This window comes from Engraulis encrasicolus, chromosome 18 (genome assembly GCF_034702125.1).
Source record: "Engraulis encrasicolus isolate BLACKSEA-1 chromosome 18, IST_EnEncr_1.0, whole genome shotgun sequence".
In the NCBI taxonomy this organism is placed as follows: domain Eukaryota; kingdom Metazoa; phylum Chordata; class Actinopteri; order Clupeiformes; family Engraulidae; genus Engraulis; species Engraulis encrasicolus.
Window position 1 is genome coordinate 31,673,070 of NC_085874.1, and position 22,500 is coordinate 31,695,569.

General features: G+C 44.8%; 1 protein-coding gene across 1 annotated transcript in view; it reads left to right on the forward strand.

Moving 5' to 3' along the window:
• Positions 1-22,500, forward strand: part of LOC134469271 (1-phosphatidylinositol 4,5-bisphosphate phosphodiesterase beta-1-like) — a 229,197-nt gene that overhangs the window by 172,256 nt on the left and 34,441 nt on the right. Inside the window, exons 22-27 of the mRNA XM_063223432.1 lie at positions 8,057-8,156; positions 8,893-8,997; positions 9,412-9,530; positions 11,999-12,134; positions 12,825-12,872; positions 13,936-14,063. Coding sequence (XP_063079502.1) covers positions 8,057-8,156; positions 8,893-8,997; positions 9,412-9,530; positions 11,999-12,134; positions 12,825-12,872; positions 13,936-14,063 — 636 coding nt within the window. The remainder of the gene's footprint in view (positions 1-8,056; positions 8,157-8,892; positions 8,998-9,411; positions 9,531-11,998; positions 12,135-12,824; positions 12,873-13,935; positions 14,064-22,500) is intronic.

Below are 22,500 nucleotides of genomic sequence, written 5' to 3' on the forward strand. Positions count from 1 at the left end.
AGCAGTCGAAGGCAACTGCACAGGCAGTCTAGTTTCTTTATGTTAATATGTTATGATTGTCAAATATGATATCACATTGTTTTAATGTGGTGTTGAATAATCATGTGCAAAAGATTTTCATTTCATTTAACAAATTCCAATGGAAAATAAAGTTGAGATGGGGCATTTCATTACTTTTTTTCATTCATATTCTTTTTTCATTCATTTTGGCTGACATTCACTGTTCATACAGTGGCCGCCAATGAGAACACTGGCTGCACATTAAATTCCGTAACGTTAAGTGATGTTACAGGATGTTCATAATAGAAGAGCGCTCTGACAATGTATTGATTGATGAATTCATCTGATGAATTGAAGTGGAATGTCACAGGCACCTCCGCCCATGTGGCTGGCTTCATTCCTCCGAGAGAATCTTGTCTGTTGGGCAAGAGGAATTTGAGAGAGAATGCATTACGGGCACTGTGTAGTCAGTAAAGCAAATTGTGTACACATATTGATGTGTATGCGCACACACATACACAAGCACAAACATACACAGTAAGAAACAAACAGCATTTTCATACAATACAGCAATATGGCAGCATAGCACTCAAAGAAGTGCTGCAAAACGTGTACAAAACTACTATCAGGTGTGTACAATGTTGATGAACAGCATCAATGTGTTTGTGTGGTTGTCTATCATTGCAAACCAGTGCTATTTGCACATCAGACTAGTTGGCTGTAGCGATGGGTGAACATGGCTGACTGGTTTTGGTTATGCTAAAATGTCTAGGCACAGATCTTGGTGTTTTCCTCGGTTGACTTGTTGTTACTGACAAATGCAGATGAGGAAAAGTGCTAGGTGCACTGTGTAAGATTTTTGAGTAGTTCATTTCCAGAATTCATGCTGCCCATTCACAAATGTTACATTTTTCATGAATACTTAATACCACTATCATATCCCAAGTCTTCATAATGACTGGGAAAATTGCAATTTTCATACATACAAAGAGGTAATCTTCTCCATGTCCGCCATTTTGAATTTCCAGAAATGTAAATTTTTAGCTCCTCAGTTAACTTTGGTCATACTAGTGAATATTAGTTTATTACTTCGATAATATTCAGGAAAAGTCTCAATGAGCAGCATAGTGCGCACGCACACACACTCACGCATACACACACAGTCACACACAAGCCCAGATGGGGTTTGGGTTGCCCTCATTAGGCTGGCTTTTACACATATGGACACATATGGGCACCCAAACACACACACACACACACACACACACACACACACACACACACACACACACACACACACACACACACACACACACACACACACACTCTTGCAATCTCTCTCTCGTTCTCTCTCTCTCTCTCTGCTCATATATGCACGCACACAGTGTCCAAGGCACCTGTAACATCCGCTCAAGCATGAGTGCTCACACACACGCACGCACACGACACGCACACATGCACACAGTGTCCACAAGGATTTAGAGTTGTTGGGTTATATTACAGTACATACAGTATCAAGGGTTCTTACTCAAATGTAGGATTTTTAGCTTCATAAAAGGACTTGGTAGGACAATCTGGGCAGGCATACACTTGATTCATCTAGGAGAAATACAGAGAGAGAGAGAGGGAGAGAGAGAGAGAGAGAGAGAGAGAGAGAGAGAGAGAGATATTAATACAAAAAACACTAACACAGTACACAATACATATTAAACATGGTAAAAAAAATGAAAACATAGTTCAAAAGGGTGCATTCAACAGAAGTGACCCTAAGTGTCATCAAGTAAATAAATGAATTTAAATGCGTTGAAAATGCATACGTGGTTCGCCATTTAAAAGCGTCACAATACTTTCAATTTACCAAATACTAGTGGTGTGGATTGGGCACTGCCCTCACGATCCGATTCGATCACGATTCGGGAGGTAGCGATTCGATTCGATTCTATGCAATCCGATCTGATCAGATTCAATTTTACAATGCATTGCAATGCTTTACATTTCTACTGAAAGCAAAGCAAATGTTGTCATGATGAGGCGATACAAGTAGTCAGATACTGAGCAACAATGTATTGGCCGTTTTCTGTATCAGTCTGTATCAGTCTTGCAATGTTTTGAAGTGCTTTTATTTCATTTAACATTCATTTGCTCCTGAAATATCCATGGAAGTAATTGAAACTTAAAAAAATTGCCGGATCAATTCTGAAACTTGCCGGATCGATTCAGGATTGTCCATGCCCCGCATTGGATTGCATCGCCGAATCGATCATTGTTGACACCACTACCAAATACTCACCACATCCATAACCTTTGACGCTACATCCTTATAGTAGTCTGAAGAAGGGTCAAGGAGAGAACTGTTATAGATACTGTTCTCCAACAACATTTCAACAGTATATTTGCAGCCCACTCTATTTTCCATGGTAGTGGAAAATACAGGGATGCCTGTTGAAGAAATGGGATAGGATGTTACTTGCCTCATTTTAAAGCAAATTCTTTGTTATTTAAATAACAAAAAAACAAGTAGGCAAAACACAAACTAACTAGAACGGGCACTCGGTAGAGCGCAAACCTTCGCCTACGCCACTTGTTTTTTTCTGGCCATCTTCAGAGTGTGGGGCATAACATTCTCCAAATTTTGGTGTTAGTTTCATTTAAATCGGACCGGAATATCGTAATATTACATTTTTGGCCCAGTCTTGACCTCTTATTCAATTCAGCATGCACACGTTGTTCTGGCATATAGTGCTTGGCAAAGAAAAACGTTTTTGACCTTTTCGTGACCTTGACCTTTGACCCAATCACTCCCAAAAAGTAATCAATTGTTCCTTGGGTCATGACCAATCATCCCACTAAATTTCATAAAAATCGGCTCAATTTACGTTTTTGACCTTTTCGTGACCTTGACCTTTGACCTTTGACCCAATCACTCCCAAAAACTAATCGATTGTTCCTTGGGTCATGACCAATCATCCCACTAAATTTCTAATTTCTAATTTTCTTTGTCTCGGCGAAGGTAATTAAGTCATGCCACAGTAATCAAACAAACAGTCAAGGTAGAAATAAAAACTCAAACTAGTTGAACTCACTTGAGATGTGAAATATCCCAGCACACAAAAGACCAACAGCCAGTGCGAGACTCACAGGTTGAGCCATTGTGCTTACCATCAGACAGAGTCCTTGGTGAAGGAAAGCAACTGCTATTTATTCCCAGACTGGAGATAAGATACTGTACACTAGCCAGGTCGTGCCCTCCTCGTAACGCAACAGCTTCAGCATTGCTACCAGCCAGGTCAAAAGTCAATGCAGGTACTTTCTGAGTTCCCGCAAATACGGGAACTACTCCCACTTTGTTGGGAAGCAAACAATCATTAGCAAACCAAGGGAGGCCATTTGGGAAATGCTGTTAGGGAAATGTTAATTGTTATGTTCTTGGTCAGACCAAGTCTCGAAGAAATTTGAAAGTCGATGATAATCAGGCTAACTGCACACTACATTTTGATATCCCCGCATTCCTGCATGCCTTTTTGTTGGATGACTTCCATCTAAGGCTGTCAAATGATTATTTTTTTGATCATGATAAATCTCGAAAAATCCATAGTTAATCGCAATTAATTGTGACTTTTAGGCCTGTAGCGGTACACTGTATTCGTGCCGAACCAAACCGCACAGACCTTCGTTATGGTACAGTGCTGTACCAAACGGTACAGTATTATGCTCTGTTTATATGTTTACATGCTACTTGCTGCCACTACATGCAGTGGCTCTTCACGAGGTCCTGCACGCAATTGGAGTAGCCACCTAGTAAGGAGAAGTCTAGGCCTACTGCTAGCAACCAACAACAACAAGAGCTTGAAGATACCCTCTTGCTAAAATAAACAGTTTGGGAAAACGTTGGCTTCCTGTTAAAATATGCAACGCGCCAAATGTTTAGTGTTACGTGCCAGATGGCACAGAAATTAGCAGCGGTCAGGAGAGCAAACAAAGTTGGGTTTAATGTGCACTGTCCAGCGAATCCACCACTGATAGCCTACTGCACAGCATTAAAAGCGGGGTGCACAAGCAATGATGTTTTTATGCAGGAAAAAGAGCAGGTTTAGAGGATTGTCCTTTGTGAGACCTTGAAGAAAGTGCTTTTACTTACAATTATGAAATCTCCGAACCAAATAACAGTTTTCACTCGCAATACCCATGTAACAAATACATCCGTTTCACAACGTCGTGAAATGATCTAAGGATTATGCCACATGTCTCTCTCTCTCGCTCTCTCTCTCTCTCTCTCTCTCTCTCTCTCTCTCTCTCTCTCTCTCTCTCTCTCTCTCACTCACTCACTCACGTACGCACGCTCGCGCGCGCACACATACACACACACACACACAGAATAAATGAATCTGTTTATCAGTTAATTCATGGATAGTTCAATAAGCTAACTGGTAACATTTTTTAATAAAGCCATACCAACATAAGTTTTCTCGTATCGAATAGTAGATTATATTTCTGTAGCCATTATAGACCAGTTATAGTGTTTGAGCACTTTGAGCAAATGTATCATCTTTTGCATCTACTGCATCTGAATATGACAACATTTTCAGATGTACTACTACTGCTGAGGAAGGCACCCACAAGTGTATTCAACATTTGTACCTTATTCATCTCCATACTGTATACTTCAATGACATGGCTGTCTCCAGAGGTCACATGAATAACAATTTGCTTTTTGTCCATTAGATGTCAAACAAATGTTATACCTGGCTGTGGTAGGAACAGTGATATCTAAGGCTCCAGTCAGATTACAGCCATTATGTCAACCGGCCTGATAATATTAGGTCAAATGAAGGTTGGTAAATGACCCAGACTGCATTTAAACTTGGGTCCTCATGGGCGTTTGTTCCATATAGGCCAACTGTATGGTAATGGTAGTCATGGGCTACGTACATTTTTATATAATGCAGTACAACTTTTCACCATTTTACCATTTTCTTGTTGTCTGTTTACATGCTTACTAACCAAGCAAAGTGCTTGGTGATTCTAAGTTAAATGCAATATTCTCAATGTATGAAATAAAAAGGTAGATTACTTTTTGACAAACAACTAAAGCAGTTCCAGTATAACGCAGATTTTAACCGGGGGAACTGGATTAGTGGATAAGGCCCTCGGTACACTGCAAATTACGCGCGTCAACCACAAACAACCGGCTGCACATGCTTGCTTTAAAAGCAGTAGACCAACGCGTAAAATACTGACGGTGTCATCCAGGGGGCAGAGAGAACAGCATTGCGATTGAAATTGGGAACACAGACCGGAAGCAAAACAAAAAGGACTCCCCGGGCGCTACATTTTTTTTCCTTGTACAAGGACGCCACAGATGGCCAAACTCGACTTCTCATTGGTCAACCTTCACAACTTCCTGTGCCAGGGTTAAGGCATGGTTTTGGTCTGGGCACAATTTCGCCAAAAACTTGCCAATACCATGCTTATTTCACCGTTCTTGGCAAAAGTAAAGAATCAGAAATATTGCTTTCCTGACAGGTTAAGTTTAGGGAAGGTTTAGGTTTAGGTACATATCAAAAGTGTGACGAGTGTCGGCATGTTTTCGGCAAACTGACATGAACTACGCAAGTTAACGCGCTCATGCACAAATCGTGGCCGCACACCTCTATCCTAGCAAGCATACCGAGGGCCTAAAACCGAAGGTCTCCTGTTTGTTAGTGTCAGTAGCATCAGCATAGATTGTATAAGGAGGTTGTTGCTGTGTTTGTAACAAAGATGTGGCTAACAGAAATCAACATTTTTTCACACCATTACACCTCTAATAAGTAGGCTATAGGTGTGTCATCTTCACAGGTCTGTTAAAAATGGAAAATGGGGATATACACATGAGAAATGTTATGAGTGTGTGTACTTCTTCAAGTGCATATTTGTGTCATCCTCAATACCCATGACATGAGATCAGGGGCACCACTTGAAGGACCCCTGAAAGGAAGGAGTTCTGGGCCCTATGCAGAGGTATCAACAGTAAAACTAAACAGTTGGCATTATGCCCATACACCCCACGATTTCACATTATAAAATTAAATTATGAATAAAAACTATGATTGTTTATTGGTAGAATATGTTACAAGAGGCTAGTAATACATTTAAAAAGTTGAAATATAATAATGATGATGATTTGAAACTTGGAAGCACGATGACTTCATGTCATGTGGTTGTTTTTTGGACTGATGGGTAACAAAACTTTGAAAGGCCATATCACGATACTGGCTCCGTGTATCGCAATACGGTATCATGAGTCTGTGTATTGCGATTTCTCGATTCGATACAATATCGTTACAGCCCTACTGTCGTGGGATAGTAGAGTGGGACCATGGTGAAATGGAGGAGTTAAGGGAAGGTGGTGGGACAATTCAAGAAGCCTTCGTCCATGGCAGGTAAATAGGCATGAAGGATTAAATCTGTGACAGCAAACTCAAAGCAATGTGTTATGTTTCAGAAACAACATTTGGAGTGACTGTGATAGTTTGTATCTCACTTTAACTTGTATCTGTGTCCACAAGGGCTTTATAGAGATGTTGGTTAAGGAAACATAATATCAAGGGCTCTTACTTGAATGAGGGGCTTTTAGCTTCATCGAAGGACTCGGTAGGACAATCTGAGCAGGCATACACTTGATTCAACTAAAGGGAGAAATACACACACACACACATACGCACGCACGCAAACGCACAGAAATGCAAAAAAGACATACAAATTAGTGCTAGTACAGTTATGCTCATAAAAATAGCAGTGCCTTCACAAAGATGAGTAAAATGTCGAAATTGTTCAAATAAATTGCACTTTAATGACCAGAAATGCCGAAGGGACACTGTACTGCACTGCACATTTTATTTCAAAACAAACAAATGGGAAAAGTAATTCTATTTCATAGAAAGTGGAGAAATACCATGTTCAAAAAAATAGCAGTGTTGACATCTGTCTTTGGAAACTGAAAGATGTTCTGTACAAAGCAAGAAATTATTGCAAGTTCAACTTAGCTGAGCATCTTAAACTGATATTTGGTTTCATAACCATGGTTTGGGACAACTGTTTCGCATCTGGGGTGCATGAAATCAACCAAAGTCTGGCAATGGTCAATGGGTAGTGTAGCACTGGTTAATTGTACTACATTCCATAATTCCTCTGCATTTATTGTTTTTTCTTCATGAATAGCATTTTTTATGTCCGCCCACAAGTTTTCGATGGGATTAAGGTGTGGGAATTGTGCTGGCCACTCCAGAACCATGATTCTGCTCACTTGTTGGTGTGTTTGGGGTCATTGTCTTGTTGAAACATCCAAGTCAAAGGCATGTTCTCTTCAGTATAAGGCAACATTACTTATTGCAGTATCCTGATGTACTCTAACTGATCCATGATTCCTGGTATGCAGTAAATAGGACCAACATCATAGTACAAACGTAGTACAAAAAAACATACCCATCATGATACTTGCAGCACCATTAGATAAGATTGTTCTTTTTGGTCTAAGGGTCACAGACAGTTTGCCGGACAAACAAAGAATTCAAGCCATAATACACAGTGAAGACTGTTAAGCATGATGGTGCAAGCATCATGATATGTGGATGTTTTCGCACTACGGTGGTTGGTCCGATTTTCTACATGCCGGGGATCATGGATCAGTTTGAGTACATCAGGATATTGGAAGAAGTCATGTTGCCCTATTCTGAAGAGGTTCAGTAAGGTAATGACCCCAAACACACTAGCAAACAAGCAACATCATGGTTCCAGACAAAAAGCATGCAACTAATAGAGTGGCCAGCACAATTCCTGGACCTTAATCACTCACGTGTGTGTGTGTGTGTGTGTGTGTGTGTGTGTGTGTGTGTGTGTGTGTGTGTGTGTGTGTGTGTGTGTGTGTGTGTGTGTGTGTGTGTGTGTGTGTGTGTGTGTGTGTGTGTGTGTGTGTGTGTGTGTGTGTGTGTGTTCTCTGTTTATTTATTTATATATTTATATTGTTTATATATTTATTGTATTATTATTCATAAATATGATTCTTGTTGTGCTACAGATTGTCCTCCCCAGCCTGGCTTCACTGAGGATAGCTGTGTTTGAAGATGGGGGCAAGTTCATTGGCCATCGCATCATACCCATCTCAGCTATTCGACCAGGTGAGACTGCACACATACTGTACATCACTGATGATCAGGCTGCCTAGTGTTGTTAATGTTGTATTGTAATATGATGTCCTGGCCCAACCGTGGCCTATATGGTAGGGCACATGTTTGCTATGTGGCCGATCCGGGTTCGATTCCCGGCCCGGGCACTTTGCCAACCCTTCCCTGTCTCTCTCTCCCAACTCGCTTCCTGTCACCATCTGCACTGTACTATAATGAATTAAGTCAAAAAAGACAAAAAAAATGTCTTTTAATAAAAATAATAATATGATGTCCTTTGATGTACTGCATATACAGTACATGGGGTCTGATAAGTGTACTATTGTGTAAGTTTGCATTTTAACTGTATATACAATAGAAAATGATGCAATATAATATAATATGAGTAAGATATCTTTACGTGGCTTTTCTCTATTCTGTAGAGGTGTGTGTGTGTGTGTGTGTGAGGGGGGGGGTAGGAGGAGTGTGTGTGCGTGTGTGTGTGTGTGTGTGTGTTTACGTGTGTGTGTGTGTGTGTGTGTGTGTGTGTGTGTGTGTGTGTGTGTGAGGGGGGGGTTGTGTGTGTGTGTGTGTGTGTGTGTGTGTGTGTGTGTGTGTGTGTGTGTGTGTGTGTTGTGTCTGTGTGTGTGTGTCTGTCTGTGTGTGTGTGTGTGTGTGTGTGTGTGTGTGTGTGTGTGTGTGTGTGTGTGTGTTTGGTATATTGACTATTGTGTGTGCTGCAATGCTGCAGGTTACCACTATATTGCATTGCGGAATGAAAACAACCACTGCCTGACTCTACCAACTTTATTCGTCTACATCGAAGTGAAGGACTACGTACCTGACACATACGCTGGTAAGGTGTGTGTGTGTGTGTGTGTGTGTGTGTGTGTGTGTGTGTGTGTGTGTGTGTGTGTGTGTGTGTGTGCGTGTGTGCGTGTGTGTGTGTCCTCCTGTGTGTCTGTGTATGTGTCCGTATCTCTGTGTCTTTCTGCGTGTCTATGTATATACCTGCATAATATTTTTGTACACATGTGAATTTGTGTGTAACTGTTTTAATCTCTCTCTCTTTCGCTCACTCTCTCTCTGCGAGCGTGTGTGTGTGTGTGTGTGTGTGTGTGTGTGTGTGTGTGTGTGTGTGTGTGTGTGTGTGTGTGTGTGTGTGTGTGTGTGTGTGTGTGTGTTTGCGTGTGTGTGTGTGTGTGTGTGTGTGTGTGTGTGTGTGTGTGTGTGTGTGTGTGTGTGTGTGTGTGTGTGTGTGTGTGTGTAGACGTGATCGACGCCCTGTCCAACCCCATCCGCTACATCAGTCTGATGGAGCAGAGAGCCCAGCAGCTGGCAGCCTTGACACTGGAGGAGGGGGGAGGAGAGGAGCCCAAACACAAAGAGGTGTGTGTGTGTGTGTGTGTGTGTGTGTGTGTGTGTGTGTGTGTGTGTGTGTGTGTGTGTGTGTGTGTGTGTGTGTGTGTGTGTGTGTGTGTGTGTGTGTGTGTGTGTGTGTGTGTGCGTACATGTGTGTGTTTTTACAAAACCTCTTCTTGCTGTGATTCACCCGACTGCCTAATCTCCCTATTCCACTCCACCTGAAGTGTCCCACGCTTGACAGACACAAGGGCCCAAGGGGCGGTCCCTGTGGGACACCTCTCGCTGTCGATTGGCCAGGTCAGCCAAGCAGTAGCCAAACATGAGTCACGGTTTTCCCAGCACCTAGGCAACGATTGTGCAGAATAATGTTAGTCAGGCAAACAGAGTACAAGATCTTCTCCACAGACTTCCTGTAAGAAACCAGAAAGACACAGTGCAGCACTGTGCCGCTCCTCTAATGTATTCCGCAATTCTCTGAGATAATTAGCATTATTCCTAATTCTTGATGTGTGGTTAAACATAGCAGGTACACTGAATCCTAAGCCATTGGCATGCTGTGAATGTGGGTTGTGTGGCAGTGCGGTGCGACCAAGAGGACCTCAGACGTTGCTCTTGAGAGTATGGCAGCGTGAGGCAGCCATACTTGATGTTGGTGCATGGCTATGCTAAGAGTGGGCTACCACAGCTATGTGTACGTGGTAACAGCCAGGAGGAAGGTAGGGTGCCATTCTTCTGATTTGATATGGCGGTTCTGGTGTAGAACAGGTGCCATTTGACTTTGTAAAATGTGGGTGTGCTAGAGCTGAATGAAAACATTCTTGTATGAGATGAGGGTCCTAGCTTTTGAATGCGGCTTATTTCATGTATTTATATGCTTCGAAGGCTGAGATATTCAGGTTTTTATAGGCTGAATGGCAGTGAGCAAGAGAACTGTGTTGTTCAGTGATCAGTGTGATATTGTTGTGTGAATATGCAATGGCTCTTGAATAGTTGCTTTAATCTAGACATGGGGTTTTACCATCTACACTAAAACAAATCACAAGTTTAATCACTTTCTTTCTCTTTTTTATTTTATTTTTTTCAGTTGTGTTACAGCAGGCCAATGATCTCGGTCTACGTTTATTAGCATTTTTGGCAGCTAATCAGCTGTCCACCCACCACAGATGGCATGATATCACATCAGCCCCATTTCCAGCTACTTTACAGCTCTTAACCGTAATCATAAAATCCCATCTGATAGGCTATAATGTAATGGGTTTGCGTGGGAGTGGTCTTGGGCGCGGTAGCAGAGGCAGCCGTCCAGCGTTTTGTCAGACGCCAGGGATGCTGCTCAAGCACTTTAGCATGCCGCAGTCAGGGCCGGATTAATGCACAGGCCAGATATGTCTGCAGCCTAGGGGCCCCCACCTGCCAGGGGCCTCCTGATTGGCAAAAAGTGAAAGATTGCAGAATCATGCAATATTGAAAAACTCATCTGTCATGTTCAGTAGAGTTGGTAGACGAGTTAACCTTCATTCCTACCACATAATTATGACGCTGTCTATGTAAATTTGCCACAAAATTTGCTCTCCCGTGGGGCCCCACAGCAACCTGTAGCCCAGGGGCCCCCGGCTATCTTAATCCGGCCCTGGCCGCAGTAACTCTGCGCTAATTTGGCACCAATTAGGTGGCGTTGTGGTTATGCTTGTAGAGCACTGCTGTGCTGCGTTGGAACTGTAATGGTTCTTCAGGGAAATAGAGATTGTTCATTGAAGTGGATCCACACTTGCATCAAGGGCATCAGTAGATAATGACTACAAAGAAAGCTAGTCTGCCTTCTCTACAGTGTACAACGTTGTGCAATAATCAGTTGCTCCCTGATGCTACTCCGTAGTAACAGAAGAGAGTTTTATTACATTTCGTTCTATTTACTCTGCAATGATATTTATGTTATTTGTGTTTTAGGGCCACTTACAGTAATGTGTAGTTCTTACTAACTTTTTACCCTCTAGTTAGGATCAAGATGCTATACAATTAACTCAAAGTGCTTTCAAATACAAATAAACATTCTCCTATTCACACAGCAGCTCTGGAGGATGCCAAGAAGGCGCCAATTGTCCAGGGTTCACATGAGAAACTGCTCTCTCACACACACACACACACACACACACACACACACACACACACACACACACACACACACACACACACATTTTAGTAACACCAGAACTAGACTTAGCCCTGGGCGTCTGTGGTAGTTTGACTTATCTGAAAGGCATTATCAAATCCTGCGGATGTGATGGAGGGATCTTCTATACCGTCGTGTCCGGCCTTAACACGTTAAGACACGGCATTAGATATTTGTTGTTAGCCGAGTGGCAATGACCAAGTCCTACTGTATACTACTGTATACTGTATACACAGCATACTGCATACTGTGTTACTTTTACTTTTGACACCTCTGGTGGACCGGTGTGCGTTATGGGCCTACAGCAGCTCTCTGTGTCCCCCAGGTGGAGAAGGGGAGAGATGCGCCTTCGGAGCCCAAAGCCGACCCCAAGCCACTTCCTGCTGAGAACGGCACCAACCACACCCCCCTCATCGCCCCCAAGCCTCCCTCAGTGGTCAACCAGCAGCCTCCTATTGCAGGTACATCATGCAGACATTTAAACACACACACGCCTGGAGACATTGATAATGGACTAGATCTGAAACGTTTGTAGCTCCAGACATTTTCCGTTGACTTCTTTTGTCAATTTGTCGGACACAATACACTTTTTGAACCTGCAAGCCTTGTGTGCGCCTCATCTTTTTGACTGTCCTAGTATCACTATTTTTGGTGAGCAGTCAACAAGCGATCCTAAATTCAAGGCGCAGACGCCAACTTTCTTTGTTTCCAACACACACACGCCCACACACACACAAATGCACACACACACACATACACGTACACACACTCACGCACACGCACACACACACACACACACACACAATGAAAGTAGGAATCGTAATTTGAATTCTTTGTATGACCCGTGCATGTTAAGAAATAAACAACAAAGCTGACTTTGATTTGATTTGATTTGATACGCACACGCACACGCACACCACGCACACGCACACCACACACACACACACACCACACACACACACACACAGTACTCCGACACAAACAGTAAAGTAAGTGCCTCTCATCCCATCAGTATTCATGCCTAGCTCCACTTGAATAAAGCTTTATGCCACTGTGGTTTAGCATCTGTCCTCATGTACATCTCTCACTCTCTGGCTTCACTATCCACTATCTCCCTCCCTCAACCCCCAACTATGCCCTTCCTTCTCCAGTGAAACCGATGCTGAAGACTGAGGACATTGTCCAGGCTGTACTTACAGGTATGTATAGCCTTTAAGAGAGTACCGTCAGAGAGAGTAGAGAGAGAGAGGTTCCATTGGCCCATTGTTTCCGGGTTCTATTATTGCAAGGGGGATGGGGGGGATCCCTCTTTAGACAGACCTAGGCAGACCTAAGGACTGTTCTATTCAATGCTAGGAGTATTATGACACGCCCCTTTAGGCAGACCGGAACCTGGTCATGTTAGGTGCCCATAGCAACCTATTACATTGGCATATCTCTATATACTTAAAGAATCTCTGGTACCGTCACACCGGTGTGACAGGAATGTTCGGGCAGTCAAAGTTCTATAGAATTCTGGGCGTCATTCAGTACAATATGGAATTGTAGAATCTTGCATTGTTATAGAACGCATTCTTTTCATAGAATGCTCAAAAACCCACACTTTTAAAGGTTAGACTAGTTACAGTATAGACATATCTAGTCAGTTTTATCTAGCCAATGGACCCTACGTACAGTACAGTGTGAATCACTGAGCAATAGAAGAGTCAACTGGTTACTGTGTTTGTGCATGTGTACGTGCGTTCGTGCGTGTGTGTGTGTGTGTGTGTGTGTGTGTGTGTGTGTGTGTGTGTGTGTGTGTGTGTGTGTGTGTGTGTGTGTGCGTGTGCGTTCGCGCGTGTGTGTATTCTCCACGCCGTGCAGGCCCAGTCTTCATACAATGTAAACTACTGAGAAAGAGTAGTGTCAACTGTTACTGTGTGTGTCTGTGTGTGCGCGCGTGCATGTGTGTGTGTGTATGTGTGTTTATGCGTGTGTGTGTGTGTGTGTGTGTGTGTGTGTGTCTGTGTGTGTGTGTATGTGTGTTTATGCGTGTGTGAGTGTGTCTGTGTATGTGTGTGTTTGTGTGTGTGCTCATGGAATGGAGGCCAGATGCTGGCACGCAGCAACAAACATTAACATTCTCACCCGTCTTAACTGCAGACGATAACGTAGAAAAAGGAGTGATAATGTGGTATTGAAAGTACTGTTTGTGATGTGTATGTGTTCGTGTGTGTATACGTGTATGTGCGTGCATGTTTGCGCTTGTGTTCTCCATGGCAGACGTGCAGGCCCAGAGCGTGGAGGAGCTTCGGCAGACGAAGGGCTTCGTGCGGGAGCAGCGGCGACAGTACAAGGAGCTCAAGGAGCTGCTGAAGCAGCAGCACAAGCGCACCGCCGAGCTCATCAAGGTTAGTCAGGCCACGCCCTCCTAGTGAGGCAACACCTTTGGCGTTGCTTCTAAGTCAGGCCAAGAGCAATGTAAATATCGTTTCTGATCTCCAGAAAAATCGGGAACTCCACCCACTTTGTCGGAAACCAGTCAACCAGTAGTAAACACAGGGAGGCGGGTCAACTATGCCGTTTGGGAAACGTTACTTGTTATGCTCTTGGTCAGACCGAGTCTCGAAGAGATTTGAAAGTCGCTAATAATCAGGCTACCTCAAGGTAACAGCAGAGGGCCACGTGCCTCAGTGGGCTAGTGCACAGTACCATCACCCCAAGTCACCCCGGGTTTCGATCTTGAGGTTGTTTTGCGATCCGTCCTGTCTGAATAGTAAAGGTGTAAATGCCCAAGGTAGCAGCAAAGATTTTCAATGTGGTCAATTTCAAGACGAATCGTTCCACGTTGTACGTCTCCAATGCAATAAAGTGGGATCAATTCCAGTCGCCTAAACGGATGCGACTTTCTAATGGAACTTGTCTCATGGATCTTACTTTGGGTCTGTGCTCATAGACAGGCAGATTGGAACTTTGTGTCACACTAATTCCTGAAGAAACTCCTGATGATTAATCATCGGTTTTCGAGTGACTAGTTTTCACAGTTCCCATCGGTCATGGAATTCCTGGAATATCATGGAAATTCAATTATATATTCATTATATATTCAGTTATTGGTCCTTCAATGGGTCCTTCAATTATCGGTCTTTACAACTATCAAAAAAGTACAAATATAAAAAGTATAACAAGGCATGTCAGGTTCATCCCATTTTATCCTTGCCTACACGCCCCCTCGCTTCGCTGGATCACATAGACTAGACATTCTATTGACTTCACTCGCTAAGCGAGTAGCTAGTAGTGATGTGTGTGAACCTAGCTTCATGCAATGCATTGTAATGCAGTATAATGCAGTGTAATGTAATGCAGTGTAATGTAATACATTGTACTGTCCTCACTAAGGTGTAGAATGTAACCCAGCTAGACAGTGAGATAAACTTTCCTTTATCCGTGATGTAAAGTCTTTATTGAAATCCTTCACATGTAGAATCCTCAATCACAAACATGAAATCAGGACATCAGGAAAGTGAAACTAAAAATAAAACAATCAAGGGAAATAATCAGCTTCACTTCGTTTCTACATAAGCTAAAACCAGTTAACACACATCAAATACAAAGCTATGCTAACTACCTTCACATTCACTGTTCATTTCAATGCCTAACTGACCTAGAACTAGCACTTAGCTAACATTTTAGCATCTTCAAAGAAATCGTTTTTAATCTCTATCATCAACCATTTACTTTCATAACAGTTTCTAACAGCATAAATTCGACATAAACTGTAAAGTTACACATTACAACTCAGTCTAATAACATTACCAAAGGGATACCTACAAGTGATGCTTCTGCTGGGGCAAATGAATCGGCATTATTTCAGGAGCTCTTCAACCATGACTTTCTTCAACTAATCTTCCTGCAAAATGACTTGCAAATTCCTACTTCCTGTTTCTAACAATGACATCACATGTCAAAATAAAAGTCTACTTTACTACATGCATTTAACATTCAATACAAGTCCCAAAATTACTTATATCTGCCTGAAGGCAGCACACTCCCCGTCTGACCTTAAAGGTCACTATTAACCAATAAATGTCACTGGCCTTAAGTTTCAGTCCATTACATCGGCAGCAGAAGAACTACTTCCGACACCGGCCTCTGGAATAGAGTTTCTTTGCCTGCTGTCTTCAGCTCGACCTTCCTTACTCTGCCGTCCCTGCCTGGGACGACCGCTGTAATCCTTGCCATGGGCCACGCGTTGCGTGCGACTTGACTGTCCTTCAGGAGCACGATGTCCCCTTCCTTCACGTCCCGCCGTGTCTCTCGCCACTTTCGTCGGGGTTGCAGAGTGGGAAGGTACTCCTGCCGCCAGCGACGCCAGAAACAGTCTGCAAGGGCCTGCACCTGTCTCCATTGCCTGCTGAGAAGATCCTTTCCTGTGAATTCCCCATGTGGTGGAGGAACTCCCACCTTCTGGGTGAGAATCATTGCAGGGGACAGCACGAAGGGTGACTCTGGGTCAGTTGAGACTGGAACGAGGGGTCTGGCATTGAGTATTGCAACCACCTCTGCCATGAGGGTGTTTAGGATGTCATGGGTGAGCTGGACATTCTCCTGCAGCAGGATGGCATCCAGAATTCTTCTTGAGAGGCCTATTAGACGTTCCCATGACCCCCCCATGTGTGATGAGTGAGGTGGGTTGAACACCCAAGAACACCCTCGCTGGCTCAAGAACTGCTGGACTGAGGTGTTTTGACTGAGTCCCAGTTCCTTTGCAGCAGCGACGAAGTTCGTTCCGCAGTCTGATCTTATTTGCGTAGCAGGTCCTCTGATCGCGAAGAATCGTCGGAGTGCATTGACACAACTGGAGGTGTCCAAGGAGTCGATGAGCTCAATATGCACGGCTCGGGAGCTCATGCAGCAGAAGAGCATCGCCCATCTCTTGCTTTGGGCTTGTCCGCCTCGGGTGCGCCTTGAGACGACTGGCCAAGGTCCGAACACATCCACTCCTACATAGGTGAAGGGTGGGCATGTGTGTAGTCGTTCTGAAGGTAAGTCGGCCATTAGTTGTTCCTCTGTTCTGCGGCGTAACTTCCGGCACACAACACACTTGTATAGCTCAGAGGCAATGAGCCGTTTTCCGCCTATGACCCAGAAGCCTGCAGCTCTCAGGGCCCCTTCTGTGAAGTGTCGTCCTTGATGCTTAACATCTTCGTGACACTGACGCACTAGCAGCAGGGAGACATGACTGTCCTTGGGCAAGATGATGGGATTCTTTTCCAGACTGCTCAAGTCAGCATGTTTGAGTCTGCCACCAACGCGAATCAGATCTCCTTCAAGAACAGGTCTGAGCTTCTGAAGAGAACTGTCTTTGGTCACAGCTTTCCCACTCTGAAGTGTTGTGAATTCTTTAGAGTAGGCATCTTCCTGCGCTGCTCTGATGATGATGTGTCTGGCTTGAGACAACTCATCCGGAGTACGCGGGAGATTGCAGTAGTGCCATCCCTTGCACTGACTGGACTTGTTCTTGTAAGATCTGGTGATGTGGACGAGTAGAGCAACTGCCCTGGTGAGAGAGCGCATCGTTGAGAACCGCAGGAATCGTGAGGCGTTGAGTCCTGTGATTTGACTCTGAGTCAAGAGGCTGCTCACTTCAGGGCGTATCTCTACGTCCGATTCTGGGTTGAGAAGTTCAAAGACTTCCTTGGAGTCTTCATCAGGTAGACTTGGTTTGTACAGAAAGTCCGGTCCCGTGAACCATGTGGTCTGTGCCAGTTGTGACGCAGGAACTGCCCGCGATGCGTGGTCTGCGGGGTTGTTTTCCGTACTGACATAGTGCCACTGGTCAGGTGTTGAGAACTGACGTATTCTGCGAACTCGGTTGTGAACATAGACGTAGAAGCGTTTGGTCTGATTGTGAATGTATCCCAGCACTACCTTGCTGTCACAGTAGAACTTGACCTCATCCGTCTTCATGTCCAGCTCGTCTTGTATGAGTTCAGCCACTTCTACGGCTAACACTGCGGCACACAGCTCTAGCCGAGGGATAGTTGGTTCCGACTGTGGAGCCAGCTTAGCTTTTCCTAAGATGAATCCTACTTGGATGTCTCCATCGGCTTGTATGACCTTCAGATACGCCACCACTCCAATGGCCTTGGTGCTTGCATCAGAGAACACACATAGCTCTGTGTGCTCAGCCTTGGAGGGTGATGTTGCAGTGTAAGCGCGTGGGATGTGCAGCTTGCTTAAGTCATGCAATGACTCTCGCCATGATTCCCACTGTTTCAGCTTCTGTTCTGGGAGCGGAGCATCCCAGTCGCACATGTCAACACTGAGTTCTCTCAGGAGACTTTTGCCTTCAATGGTCACGGGTGCGACCATGCCCAGCGGATCAAAGATGCTGTTCACTGTAGACAACACTCCTCTGCGAGTGAAGGCCTTCTTCTCTTGTGAGACAGCAAATGTGAACGTGTCTGTTGTGGTCTCCCACAATAGTCCCAAGCTGCGTTGCACAGGTGTAGCTTCAGCGCCAAAGTCAAGGTCCTTTAGGACTGCCCTGTCTTCTGGTGGAAAGGCTTGAAGGACGACGTCGCTGTTTGAAGCGAACTTGTGCAATCTCAGGTTTGATTCACTGAGGGAGGCCTGTGTTCTACGCAGGAGGCTGATGGCTTCAGCATCAGTGGGTAGGCTAATGAGCCCGTCGTCAACGTAGAAATGACGTTCCACGAACTGCACTGTGTCCGCTCCGTGTCTGTGGGCACCTTCTTGGATGGCCCTCCTGAGACCGTAGATGGCCACAGATGGGGACGGACTGTTGCCGAAAACGTGGACCCTCATCCTGTAGTCGATGATGTTCTTGGACATGTCGTTTTCCCTGTACCACAAGAAGCGCAGATAGTTCCTGTGGTCGCTGCGGACGAGGAAGCAGTGAAACATCTGCTGTATGTCTGCGATCACTGCAACCTGTTCCTTCCGGAAGCGGATCAGCACCCCAATGAGTGAGTTATTGAGGTCCGGTCCAGTGAGAAGGACGTCGTTCAGAGATGTTCCTGAATACTTGGCGCTTGAATCGAAGACCACGCGAATGTTCCCAGGCTTTTGCGGGTGGTAGACTCCGAAGGTTGGCAGATACCAGCACTCTTCATTGTCTTCTAGTGGCGGAGCCACTTCTGCGTGTTTCTTTTCAAATATTTTCTGCATGAATTCCAGGAACTGGTCTTTCATCTCCGGTTTCCTTCGTAGAGTCTTCTCCAGCGCAGCGAAGCGGGTGTATACTTGTTCGCGGTTGTTGGATAAACGCTGTCGAGGGACTCTAAAGGGTAGCGGAGCGACCCAGTTGTTTGACTTGTCTCTGTAGACTTCACGGTCCATGATCTCCAGGAAGATTGTGTCCTCAATGGACGGGGCAGGTCTGTTGTCGTACTCTGTCTCGTTGAACACTTTCTGTCCAATGGCGTCCAGTGATGGTTTCGTGGACTTGCTGTTCTGCTCCCCGCCATGAGACACGGTCTGAGTCAGCTTTATGGAGCTTTTGCAGGGTGTGAGGAAAGAGGGGCGGCCATTTTCCAGCACATTGGTCTTGAATGTCCCCACGACTGGTCTATGTGCACTCCCTAGACACACATCCCCGACAAGCACCCATCCCAGCTCCAATTGTTGTGCGAAAGGAGCGTCTGGAGGTCCATTCACTTGCTGCAAGACTTTATGGACTCTGACAAGATCTCTGCCGAGCAGGATAAGTATTTCTGCATTAGTGTCAAGCTCAGGTATGTATGCTGCTACACTCCTGAGGTGTGGATGGTGGCGAGCTGCATCAGGTGTCGGTATTTCAGAGCGATCATTGAGTATTTCACCACACTCAATTAGAGGCGGAAGTGGTAGGCTGGTTTGCCCATCCAGAGATTCGACTTGGAACCCTTCAGCCTTCCGGCCTGATGTCTCCACCAGCCCCGCACAGGTCTTCAGTGAGTAAGGGAAAGACTGGCCTTTGATGTTAAAAAGCTCAAAGAAGTCGGGTCTGACCAATGAACGATTACTTTGGTCGTCCAGGATTACGTACATGTTAGTTGCCTTCTCACGTTGACCTTGAGGGTATACTCGAACCAGGCAGATCTTCGAGCAGGATCTTGCTGTTCGACCTGGACCACAAACTTGTGTGCAGCTAGAACTGACGACTGTGCTGTCACCAGCTGATCCGTCTTCCTCCCCGCCGTTGTCTGGTGGTGATGGAGGCCCTTTCGCAGTTGGAGGTGGAGGACCTGGGTGCATGGCGGCATGATGGCGGTCACTGCCGCACTCTGCGCACTTCAGAGTTGCCTTACAGTCTTTAGCGAGATGACTGGCGGACATGCAGCATTTGAAACACATTCCGTTGTCCTTGAGAATGCTTTTCCTCTCCTCAAGCATCTTTCCTCTGAACGCTCTGCATTTCCGCAGCGGGTGTGGCTTGTTGTGAATGGGGCAATTTTTCTCCGACCCTTCAGCTTTTTTCTCAGGTATATCTGCAGGCGGATCTTTACCTGAAGAAACCTCTGTCTTCTGAACAGATATCTTGCTTCCAAAGTTGCGTGAAGCTGCTTTGTCTGGTTTCAAACTGGTACTGTTGGCAGATGGTAGGACGAAACTGGGATCGTTCCTTCTCCGTGCTTCGTGACAGATGAAATCAGCAAAGACATCAAATGGAGGGAAATAGCCTTGGTTCTTCTCTTTATACCTTGAGCCAATTGAGAGCCATTTCTCCTGAAGCCCATAGGGCAGTTTTTCAACGATGGGCCCGATTCCCCTGGCTGTGTCCAGGTACGCCAGTCCTGTGAGGTAACCTTCTCCTCTAGCACCTTGGAGTTCCATTAGGAGATCGCCTAGGTCCCTCAGTTTCCCGTAATCTTTCGGAGATAGTTTTGGAAATTCGTCCAGTCGTTTAAACAGAGACTTCTCCATGACTTCAGGCGCAGCGTAACACTGCTGGAGGCGCTCCCAGGCCTTTTGTAGTGCTACATCTGGGCGCCCTACATGCACAGAGCGTATACGTTTGATGTGCTTGACAGACTCTGGCCCGAGCCACTTAATGAGCAGATCCAACACTTCCGTGTATGTGAGTCCCAGGCCTGCAGTGGCATTATCGAATGATGACTGCCATGCCATGTAATTTTCTGGTTTGTCGTCAAATTGGTAGAGGCTGGTGCTCACTAGATCTCGGCGAGCCAGGTAACGCGCCAGGTGTTCCGTTTCAGGTGGCACACGTGAGGTTTGCGGGACACTGCGAGGAAGGTATGGCGGCGTTGTTGGGCTTAGTACTGGTTTTTGAGGAAAATGTGCTCTCTTAGGCACCTCGGGGCGTCCACTATCTTGATTTGGAATTGTTTGGTTTCCAATATGAGGTGCACTCAGATTCGATGGCTGGCTATGGCCAGGTGGCCTGCTGAGGGCCTCACTCTGTTCATGTACATCATCCTCGTTCTGGCCTATCGCTGATGGAGGATTCCATGTAATGTAGCTGTCTTCAGACATTGCTGCATCGTGTGCTGGGTCGGGGTGAGACACTGGAATACTGTGTTGGCGCAGTTCAGGCCTGGGAAGAGACAGTGGAATACTGTGTTGGCGTAGTTCAGTCTGTGCTGCAACATACTCTAGTGTGCGTGTTGCAATTTCCTCTTGGAGGACCTCATGTGAAGATGAATCAGAGTGAACTGAATTCTCTTGTAATTCAGCCGATTCCAATGCTTCAGCTTGTGCTTCGGCGGCGGCTGCCTCTTTTTTGGACTCAAGTGCGCTTAATTCAGCTTCCAGCTTCGCCTTTCCCAACTCTAGATCTGCTTTAACTCTTCCCAATTCTGCTTCTGTAGTAGCCCTCTCAACTTTTAGCTGTGCCTCTTTCTCTGCAAACTCAGCTCGTACCTTTGCAGCCTGTGCTACTGCGCGTGCCCTGACAGCAGCACTGGATGTAGATAAGCGAGAGCTCCTTGACTTGTGTGTGCGCACTGATGCATTTCCATTCTTCTCACTCATTCTTTCTGCCATTTTTCTTCTTAGATTTTCCTTCTTGCTACTTTAGATGTTGCGTTCCAGCTGAATCACACTTTTTCACTGTACTGTCCTCACTAAGGTGTAGAATGTAACCCAGCTAGACAGTGAGATAAACTTTCCTTTATCCGTGATGTAAAGTCTTTATTGAAATCCTTCACATGTAGAATCCTCAATCACAAACATGAAATCAGGACATCAGGAAAGTGAAACTAAAAATAAAACAATCAAGGGAAATAATCAGCTTCACTACGTTTCTACTCAAGCTAAAGCAGTTAACACACATGAAATACAAAGCTATGCTAACTACCTTCACATTCACTGTTCATTTCAATGCCTAACTGACCTAGAACTAGCACTTAGCTAACATTTTAGCATCTTCAAAGAAATCGTTTTTAATCTCTATCATCCACCATTTACTTTCATATCAGTTTCTAACAGCATAAATTCGACATAAACTGTAAAGTTACACATTACAACTCAGTCTAATAACATTACCAAAGGGATACCTACAAGTGATGCTTCTGCTGGGGCAAATGAATCGGCATTATTTCAGGAGCTCTTCAACCATGACTTTCTTCAACTAATCTTCCTGCAAAAATGACTTGCAAATTCCTACTTCCTGTTTCTAACAATGACATCACACGTCAAAATAAAAGTATACTTTACTACATGCATTTCACATGGAATAAAAGTCCCAAAATTACTTATATCTGCCTGAAGGCAGCACATACATTGTAATGCAGTATAATGCAGTGTAATGTAATGCAGTGTAATGTAATACATTGTAATGTAATGCAGTGTAATGTAATGCAGTGTAATGTAATGCAGTTA